The sequence below is a fragment of the Marmota flaviventris genome, chromosome 9 (assembly GCF_047511675.1).
Source record: "Marmota flaviventris isolate mMarFla1 chromosome 9, mMarFla1.hap1, whole genome shotgun sequence".
Taxonomy (NCBI): domain Eukaryota; kingdom Metazoa; phylum Chordata; class Mammalia; order Rodentia; family Sciuridae; genus Marmota; species Marmota flaviventris.
In genome coordinates, this window is record NC_092506.1 from 118744012 (window position 1) to 118754803 (window position 10792).

Consider the following 10792-nt stretch of genomic DNA (forward strand, 5'->3'; position numbering starts at 1 on the left):
AGCTTGAATTTCATGACTGCCCCACAGGATTTTTGTTTTTGTTCTGTTTTGTTTTTTGCAGATTATCTTGTTTGAGGAATTGGAAAGTGGCATAGAGGTTGGGTTTAAAATGGAACCTCATTTAGGTATGGCAATCTCTTTGTTTATTTTTGTGGTACTGAGGACAAAACTGAGGGCCTTGTGCATGCCAGAAAAGTATTCTACCCTGAACTACATCCCTAGTCCCTCAGTATGGCATTCTGAAGGGTAATGAGCTTTTTGGATCTTTCTAGATGTGATAGAGATTTTTTAAAAGGCAGGCTGTGCATTATCTCCCAGGACCCTGAAGCCTGCCTCTGTACACAGTGGATAAGATCTTCTCTTGTACCTGTCATAGCCCCATTCATGCCCTCCTGTTTAAAGATGAACTAATCAACTCCATTCTCTGACACCCTTACCCCAACTCCCTCAGCCTCCTTTCCCAGCATTCCTACTATATTTTCAGGGTCCCTTTTCTTATTGTGATCCAATCCAAACATGCCTCTTACTTATCTTGTCTGAGATATATTGTGCTTCCTAGGGCTTTTTCTCAGGCTTCCATATTACATAATTCCAAGACACTTTTTCTGGTTGCTGTAGGCAGGGAATGTATGGACTAATTATACAAAGCCCAACTGTTGCAGATGTTCTATATTTGTGTCTAGAGAATGCCCACTTTTTGGGTCCCTAGCCTCCCTAGTGCCTTTTGTTGGTAGTTAGATCCCAGTATCCTTTGTTTTTTTTCCCCCTTTCTTTTTTATTTGCATGTTAGACATGGAACCCAGGGTCTTGTGCATGTTTGGCAGTGAGTCTACCCCTGGGCTATATCCTCAGCCCCAGATATACTTTCGGCAAACCACTCTCCCTTCAGTAGAGTCTTTGTGGACCTAATAATCAAGCTGTGCTTCCTCCCCATCGGTCACATGTGACATACAATAGACCAACCAGATTTTCTTTTCCAGGATATTGAGTCATAAGTGGTGTGTAGTAAATGGACTGAGCTGTCATGTGAGCAGTGGGGCTGTGAGTAACCCATCAATCCTGGCACTTTGGTCACCACAACCACCCTGGCTTCTCGATTCAGCTCCAGCTGCCTGGAGTCCACCATCCACTTCCTGATCTGCCAGCATACCACTCTTCTGGCTTAAGTTATCCCACCTGTTTCTCATGTTTACTACAAAATAAGTCTACCCAGTGCACACCATTTGTCATGCTGCCACCTTAAAAGCTATAGTGACCACCAAATAAAATGTTGAAAAAAATGAGAAGATACTCAGAATACTTGATCTCATAAGTATAAATTGAAAGCAACAAGTCAAATAAAATACAAATGCATGCAGGAAATGACAGGCAATTCATATATGCTTTGTAAGTTTTAAATGCACTGTTTTCCTTTTATTGATCTTTCCATACCATTGGTATTCCATGCTCAGGTAAAAACCAGTTGTTCTTAGAGGCTGTCAACCTCTCCTTACCACTGTTAGTACCTGACTCAATGTCCTTTTTGATTCCCTGCTCTTACTCTGGGTTCTCCTATGGATGGTTCCAACCCTTCTCAGCCATAACAAAGGGCAGAGAGAAGTGTCTGAGCTCCTGGAGTGAATCAGCTTGGCCCAGTACAGGTAGAGGGTAGACTTACAGAGTTTCGTTTTTTCAAGCCATTACAAATCCAGCATGGTGGGATAGCTGACAGGCTGTCAGGGCAGCTTGCAAAAGGTGAGTTGGCATGATATTAAGGGCTACCGAGGGGACTACCAAGCCAAGACAAAAAGGAATCTCAGCCAGATCTCGGAAGCTCCCTGACCTCAAATGAGGGCCAGGGTCAGGCCAGTTGCACAGAGGCCACCAGACCCTAGTCAGCCCAAAAGCTTAAGATCATGCAAAACCCCTTTTAACCTATATCTGTAAATGTTAGTGGCCAGCTGTACTTATATAAAAAAAGTAAGGAGCTACTTGCTTAGGTGTTTCCTTCATGTTCCATGCTGACTCCATTCTCTCATCTGAAGCCCATTAAGAAAGCAGAACAAATCTTAATTCCCTCTGTTTCTTTCTTCTCCCCTCCTTTACTGAGCGCCCCTAAGTATCGTGTTTCCCCATATCATAATCTTTTACCTTAACACTACGGCACACCCTCACAGTCACCTAGAAGGCTTGTTAAAACATTGATTTCTGGTCCTCATCCCTGGAATTTGATTTGGTTGGTATGGGGTGGGGGCCTGAGGATTTGTATTTCTAACACATTTGCAGTGATTCTCATATTGCTGGTCTGTAGGGGGTCACATTTGGACAAACTTTGCCATAAAGCAGGCTCTCAACTACATAGTCTGTGAGGCCAGATACTTCTTTGTGATGGGGACTGACCTAATCATGGTAGGATGTTTAGCAGGCTCCCTAGTCTCTCTACTTATTACATGCTAGAATCACCCACCCCCGAGTTGTGATAATCCAAAATGTCTCATCAGATATCATTAAGTATCCTTGGGGGATCAAAACTCCTCCAGGTGTCCACACTGCTGAGGGGCATAACTGACTGGGCTAGAAATGACACTTTTGCTACTCTATTGGAAAGCACTGGAACTGGGGCCTTAGAGATCAACCCTAAATTTATAAAAGGTAGAAAGGAATTTGGGAAGTTATCTTTTGGGACAATGTCTATCTGGGACCCCAAGTCTATTCTGCACAACACTAAGTTCTAAATATCAGAAACAGTCTATTATTTTTCTCTTGTATTACTTTTGAAACAAATTCTTATATTCTCAAAGATAAATGGGTTCCTTAGGTGAATTGGGGTAAAGATTATGCCCGGGGGAGGCTAAAGATAAAAATATATTACTCCCTTTAACACCTATAAGCAAGCAAACAAGACATGGGATGATGCACAAATTATATACATAAAAGGGAATAGCTCATCACTAGTGCCAGGCCTTCTGTCCTCCATCTTCATGACCACCAAGGGTTCTAGGCAATGTGGAGAGCTCTCAGACCTGCCATGCACTCTCATCCAAGTTATTCACTGGAAGAAAGTTTAAGGGGGAGAAGATTGTATGGCAGTGGTGATTCTTCACCAATAACCAAAAGTTAGCATCTTTGGTGAAATACTGGATCAAATTATAGAAAATAGTTTTTCTCCCCAAGTTAGGTGAAGTGTGTTTGCCCTTTCATTGTGTCTTTATGTTCTATCTTGATTTTAGGCATATAGGAGATGCACAAATAAGCTAAATTTAATTGCATTGAATATTCCCACCTAGATTCTGTAAAAAAAAAAATTGAACAGGGATACTAAATATCAATTTTATTTTTATTTTGTGAGGGTGGGGATTGAACCCAGGGTCTCACACATACTGGTAAGTACTTATCATTGAGCTATAACTCCTTAAAATTTGTGCTCCTCCTACCTCAGCCTCCTGAGTTACAGGGATTACAGCTGAATGTCACTGAGCCTGGCCTCACCATCCCTTTTTTTCCATATTTTTAAAAATTTTGCATTGTAATTGTACATATTGCTGGGATTTGTTGCTGCATAATTCTACATGTACTCAATATAATAATATAATTTGGCCAATATCATTCCCCAGCTCACCTCCTTTTAACATTTATTTATTTATACTAGGGATTGAATCCAGGAACACTTCAACCACTGAGCCACATCCCCAATCCTTCTATTTTTTTTTTTTTTTGAGACAATGTCTCACTAAATTGCTTAGGACCTCACTAAATTGTGGAGGCTGTCTTTGAACTTGCTATCCTCCTGCCTCGTCTCTCAAGTTGCTGGGATTACAGGCATGTACCCTCATGCCCAGCCTCATCCTCCCTTTTTAAAGCAAGTTAAATTTATTTTGTTTTTTGAATTTTTTCTTTTATTTAATTTTTTTCTTGGTGCATTATAATTATACATAATAGTTAGATTCATTGTTGCATATTTATACATGCATACAATGTAACAGTATATTTGGATCAGTTTTGTTCTCCAGTACCTTTCCTTTCCCTGATCCCCTTCCTCTATTCTATTGATCTCCTGTCTAGTATCATAAGATTCCCAATCCCAACCTTTTTTTCTCTCTACTTTCTTTCTACATATGAGAAAAAACATATGACCCTTGACTTTCTGAGTCTGACTTATCTTATTTACCATGATGTTCTCTACTCACATCCATTTGCTTGCAAATGACATGGTTTCATTCTTCAAATAAAAGTCAATTGTGTATATATACCACATTTCTTTATCCATTTATACATGGATGGACACCCGGGTTGGGGCAAACTATATGGAAAATACAAATTGTCGTTGCTTTTGGCACATGCATAAAAGGAGAGAAAATGATTGACACAGGGGACTGCGAGGCTGGCTGCAGCCACTCTGCAGACTTTAGATGATACCTTAATCTCAATCCCCATGCCAGCATGGCACCACTGGGGGCAAGTTTCAGACACTCTGCCACCTGAAGTCCAGTCAGTAGTCGACTTGCCATCCTGACTTGCTCACCAACATGTGGATGAGCAAGTGTCTCATTTGTTTTGTCTGACTAGGAGAAATCCTGAGTGTAGTCCTCTCATTTTGAAGAGACAGCAAAACAGACCCAATAGAGAAAACTTGTTCTCTGGAGAAAGAAACGTGGATTCACATGTCACCTAACCATCAGTATCATCCTCTAAAGTCATTTTAGTAGCTTAGTCCAGAGATGGGGTGACACACTGTTGCTGACTTGCAGCAATAATCAGAGGAAGGCTCCTCAGAGAGATGAGGCTTGCTGCATTGCTTCTACTTTCCAGATGTCAGTAGCACCTAGGCCTCCAGTTGCAACAACCCAAAATGATTCCAGGCATCACCAAATGTCTTCTGGGGGTAGAAATTCCTCTAGGTGAGAGCACACTACCATGGGGCATTTCTGTTTCTCCCAATCAGAAATGACACTTTTCTAGGCTGGGTGTATATCTCATAGATTGTGTGCTTAGCATGCTCAAAGCCCTAGTCTACACAGGAATACACAAAAGAAATGACACTCTTTCTACCCCGTAGGAAAACACTAGAACTGGGGCCTCATGTATCAACCCTTAATGAATAAAAGACAAATATGAAAGGATTTGGGAAATCCTGTTTCAAGATGATGGTGAATCTGTGGCTCCATTTTTCCTCTGTATAATTCTAGTTCTGAATAAACAAGGCTGAGGTACATCTCTGAAGCTGGTGATGTGCCTCTTGCAGTAAGAATTTTTCCATCCAAAAGCATTGAATTTCCTCTTGTTATGATTTGAATGTGTATTTTTTCTCCCAAGGGCCAATGTATTGGAGACTGGGTCCCCAAGGTGGTAGTGTTTGAAGATGATGGAACCTTTAAGAAGTGGACCTAGTGGGGGTTGTTAGGGTCATTGAAGATGTATTCTTGGAAGGAATTAATGTAGCTTTCAAGGGACCCCTTGAGCTCTCAGAATAGTGAGTTATAAAAATGAATGCAACCCCTAAATCACTCTCTGGCTTCCTGTTTTAAGACACAATCTCTCTCCTCACATGGGCTCCTGCCACCATTGTGATATCATCTGTTGTTAGGAGACTGAATAAATGGGACTTTCCCAGTCTTGAAATTTAAGCCACCAAAATTATGATCTAAATGAACATTTTTTTTTCTTTTCAAAATTAGCTGGCCTCAGATATTTTGTTACAGCAGTGGAAAATGAACTAACAACCTCTTGTTTACTATATAGTTGAGATTTTTATTTAGCTTTAATGAAATCCATGAAAGAAAAGAAAAGAAAACCCAGTTTTTGGAAAGGAGATTAGATTAAATAATATACTCCAAGTGTATTAGAGCAGAGTTTGTAAAGGTCGGGCGAGCGTCGGAGGAAGAGACCACCAAGAGACTGTCTCATGCAACAGCAAGGGGTTTATTGGGGGTCGAGCATGCAGGGGCTCAGAGCTCACTTGAATAGAGCAAAGAGCCCCGAGAACAGTTTAAGCAGAGCTTATATACTTTCCTTGGAGAGGGCAGGGAGGGAAGTTCATTGATGGGTCAGGGCGAGTGGGCGGTTTGCGTGCAACCGGGTAAGGGAATACATTCTGCAGTTTGGCAGTTGGGGACAGCACATTCTGGGAACAAGATTAGCAAACAGTTCTCAAGATTATTAACCTTTCAAGTTAAGAAAGAGCCTAGTGCTATGGAGCTGTCTATGGCTGAAGCTTCTCACTTTTGGTGTGTATTACAATCATCTGGAGAGCTAACAACAAATGGAGAGGTCCAGGCTAGTGGAAGTAGCATGAGGCCTGGACATTTGCCTCAGCCTCCTGAGTCACTAGGATTATAAGCATATGTCACCACATGTGGCTCAAAAAATTTTTTTTTTTAAATTTTAAGTGTTTAGTAATTCATTTAAAATAATGACAATAAATCCATGATGTTTTATGAAATATAAAAAGTATATTTTAAAAAAAGTCAAAATATTTTTTTCAGCAAAATCTACTTCAGATATGTTACATTTTAAAAAAATATTTAGGTTATTTATTTAGCAGAAATAAAATAATGTTTACCAGCTGGTAAGTAACACTAGTACCTTTATTTTCCCTTTCCATATTAGTAATGCAAAAACAGTAGGTAAATCTCAGTTGAGATTTAATCAATTTGAGATATTTAATTTTGAATTGTCAAATAATGTTACTTATTAACAAGAACATTCCAAAAATCTGTAAATAATATAGTAAGAAATAAAGGCTTTTACATTTAATGATTTTACTTGCATGTATTTTCATATGCTTTCCCCCTCCCCTTTTTTGCAATGTGGCGATCAAACCCAGGACTTCATAGATGCTAGGCAAGTGCTCTACTGCTGAGCTACATTCTCAGCACTTTTCATGTTTTCTTACATGGGAGAGAAAGGACTAATGCTTACCTAGCATGGTTTGGTAATGGAAAGCTGAGAACATAATGTGTTATATCATTGTATATTAATGTAGAAATTTTCAGCAGCATGAGGTGGTACAAGCGTATAATCCCAGTGACTGGGGAGACTGAGGATTGCAAACATGTAATCCCAGTGACTAAGGCAAGAGTATTGCAAGTTTGAGGCTAGTCTAGGCAACTTAGTGAGACTCTGTCTCAAAACAAAAACAAAACAGCTGGGATTCAACTCAACGATAGAGCACCCTTGGGTTTAATTCTCAGTACAGGATAAAAGAAAAGCAGAAATTTTAAATCCTTCTAGTTATTTGTGAATTAAAATCCATCCATTAGAAATGCAATAGTAAAGAACTAAACCCACACATCTGTTCCTAGTCACGCCATCCATTTTTACTGCTTTTAGAATTATAAGCTCATTTATCTGATTGCCTACTTAACAACTCCATTGGGTTACCTATCTCATCCCATCACCTTGTTCTCCCAGTCTGCACAGCTTGCAAATAGCCAAACTCTGGAAGTCATGTTGGATCCACATTTTCCCCTGTCCCCATATCACACCCCTCCCTGTGACCATCTGCTTGTGGCCTCTGAAATACTTTTAGTGTGTTCACTTTACCAGTCTTCCTTGACATCATCAAAGCCAAAGCCCTTGATCTTTCTAACCTGAAGCATAAAAATAACCAACAGTTTTCTTACTGCCTTCATCATTTATTTTTTCCCTCATTGTATAGAAGCTGGAGTGACATTTCAGAGCTCTGAACAAGACATGACTTCTCTTTCAAACTTGCCAAAGCTTCCTGTTTATTTCAGATACAATCTATACTCCTTCCCCTGGGCTCTTCTGTCCTGCTTCATTTGGGTTTTACCAAAGTCTTAACAGTGTTAGACAGCCTACTCTCTCTGCTCTCTTACTCTTCAGCCACATGGAATTCCTATACCTCCTCCAGCACATTCAGAACTCGCCTCCTTGGGGACTCAGAACTGACTCTAATCTGATGAGAGGGTAAGAGGAAAAGAAAGACATCTCTCATCTCCAGAGGCTGCCATCCTTTGACTTAATTTTCCTTGACCAGCTTGTCCTATCTCCACCTACACTATGTTTTATCACATGTGCCTGGTCTTTTCCTGCATAATTATTCTGTATTTATTGTTGTTCACTAATCTGGGAGAAGGGAACTTATCTGTCCACATTTACTGTTTTGTCACTATCATGCCCCAAATTTTTTTAATATTCTATTTTTTTTACTTGTCAATGGATTTATGTGGTGCTGAGGATTGAACCCAGGGCCTCACATGACCAAGCAAGCGTTCTACCACTTAGCCACAAGTCCAGCCCCACACCCCAATTTTTACTGGGTTCCTGGCACCCAATGGATGCTCAGCAACTGTTGTCTGAATGCTTTGGTCAAGTGTTCTTTAATAAGGACCAGTGTTTTACAGAAAGCTATCACTACTTGAACTGTTCTATTTAACAGGGAGTCAATTAATTTGTCTTATTGGCTGTACTTGAGGTATTTTTCAGTGTAGCTTCCTTTTCTTCCATTTTCAATTAACTATTCAGAGAAATGTCACTTGATGGGTGTCTGATATTAGGTCAGGAAGAAGGAGCCCTTTAAGACTAGGTGTCCTCAAGAAGAGAGAATAAAGCATGTGGGGAAATGAGTCTATCTGAGTCTGCTGGACCAGTTTTACTTCATAAACCTGATCCTAATTCTTGAACTCTTGGATAGCAATTGTTCCACATTTGGAAGCTCTTATTAAACCCAGGGCCTGAACATATTAGGCAAATGTCCTACCACCGAGTCATAAGCCCAGCCCTCTTAACACACATTTGAGTGCACTGTGTCAGAATTCTTAAAGCAAAATGAATGTATTTCCATTTTTAAGACCCCCAGTAATGCTCACTCTGGAAAACTGAACCATTGCAAATAAATTTTCTTTTAAAAAAATTTTCTCCCTTCACTTTTGGCTTCCAAAATTATGTTTGGAGTTCCTTGATTCTCTGCAAAGCTTTTATACAAATGCAAACACCAAAATTTTAATCCAGACTGGAGAAAAGCACAGTGACATATCTATTATATTTGTGGGTTTTAAATTTTTCAATATTTGATATCTAAGATCCTTTGTAAATAATTTTTTTCCTTAGGGTAAGAAAAAAAAAGAGCTTGGGGCTGGGGATGGAGATTTATGGTAGCATGTACCCAGCTTAGGCCTAGCATGTGCAAGGGTTCCATCCCTTGCGCTGCAAACAAACAAACAAACAAATGAATAAAAGCTCGAGTATAAATTTTGCAATCATCAGCATGTCTATAAGTTGTTCATTTCCTAGTCTTTTCCTGGGAATCTCTCATGTTAATCTTAGAGAGCAACAGGTAACCTTGGACATGAATTATATATCACTAAGGACTATATACAGTTAATAATTTATTTCGGAATTATAAAAACTCCACATTCTGCCTTAGTAGTTAAGCCAAGCCCTTGTCCTAGAGCTGTGAAATGGCAGACTGGATGGTCTAGAGCATGGGCTGGAGCGCAGGCTGCTAGCCCAGGCAGCAGCCCTGTGGAGCCTGTCATGTCTGCATGAGCCTGAGGCATAGCCAAACAGGACCAAGGCAAGTCAGGTGGTAGCTCAGCCCAGGCCAGTGAGGAAGCCCACTCCACACAGTGATGCACCTCAAAACCCCAGAGCATCCATTATCTACCCACCTCAACTTCTTGGGAAGCTGGGATTGAATGCCAGTGGTGAGAATACAAATGGGGCAGATCTGAATGAAGGTTCAGACTCAAGGGTTAACCCATAGCATTAGTACTTTCCAAAACCTGATCAGCATAAATTTTAACCAATAGCATTAGAACTTTCTAAACCCTTATTAGCATAAATTTGGATCAATAGTGTTATTAGTATAGTATAAATTTGGACCAATAGCATTGGCCCAAGTGCTATGTAAGCCTTAGGACTAGCATATTCAAGCATCAACCCCTTTTGGGTCCCTTCTTGCCCTGTGGGAGTTGTATTTCTATTGACACTTGAATAAATCTACTCTTACACTCACTTATCCTCATCTGTGGCATTTGGTTTTGAATTTGCAAGACAAGAACCCAGGAAGAAGAAATTGTTGGTGAGCTGCTGGGGTCTGCTGCAACATAGGGTGGTGGTGGTGGGGCGATTGGCCAACATTAAGAGCCACCAATAAGAACAGCAACTCAATATTAGTGGAGAATAAGCAGGATTTCTTGGCCGCAAAGGCATTCAGTGTACTTAGACCCCACCTGCCAGCAGAAGGTGTCTGGTTTCAATAGTGATTTTTCACAATTTTATACAGAATCATTATTATAATGTCCTTTGAAAATGCTTTATGCTTTGAAATGAAAAATCTATTGTCTATTCATCATGTTCTTAACAATATTAAATGTGGAAAAGTATGGCAATTTCCAACAAGATGTTGTACTAGTAGGTCTCTAGCCCAACCCTAGATATGCATAGAGACTATAACTTGTGTGCAAAAGGTAACAGTTGTCTTCCCACTGTAACAGCTACTCCTTTAGGTGAGGTTTTTTTTTTTTGTGTTGTTTTTAAGCTTGGTTACCATAGAAAGATTCCATTCTGCATTCTTTATGAAGGTCTGGGTGATCCCTCAGGAAAATGAAAGCTTGCACTTATTGGAGCTCTCCCTATTATCCTTGTCTCCTGCAAAGAGGAACGTATAGAAAGAGAGCAAGAACCAATCTGTGCAAGGTCAAGAAGTAGCAGAGAAGCAAAGAAAGCTGCCATCTGAGCATAAGATGCAATGTTTAAATGGGACATCTCAGCCCAAAGTGATGGGGAGTGCCTCTTAACTTAAGACATGAATGAGAGTTCCCACCAATTTTAGCCTTGAGTGAGATTT

General features: G+C 40.2%; 1 protein-coding gene across 1 annotated transcript in view; it reads left to right on the forward strand.

Moving 5' to 3' along the window:
* The window catches only part of LOC114100721 (beta-galactosidase-1-like protein 2), a 48184-nt gene extending 46910 nt beyond the window's left edge, over positions 1-1274 (forward strand). Inside the window, exons 19-20 of the mRNA XM_071616997.1 lie at positions 62-125; positions 981-1274. Of these exons, the coding sequence (XP_071473098.1) occupies positions 62-125; positions 981-988 (72 nt within the window). The 3' untranslated portion in view covers positions 989-1274. The remainder of the gene's footprint in view (positions 1-61; positions 126-980) is intronic.
* The last annotated feature ends 9518 nt before the right edge of the window (positions 1275-10792 follow it).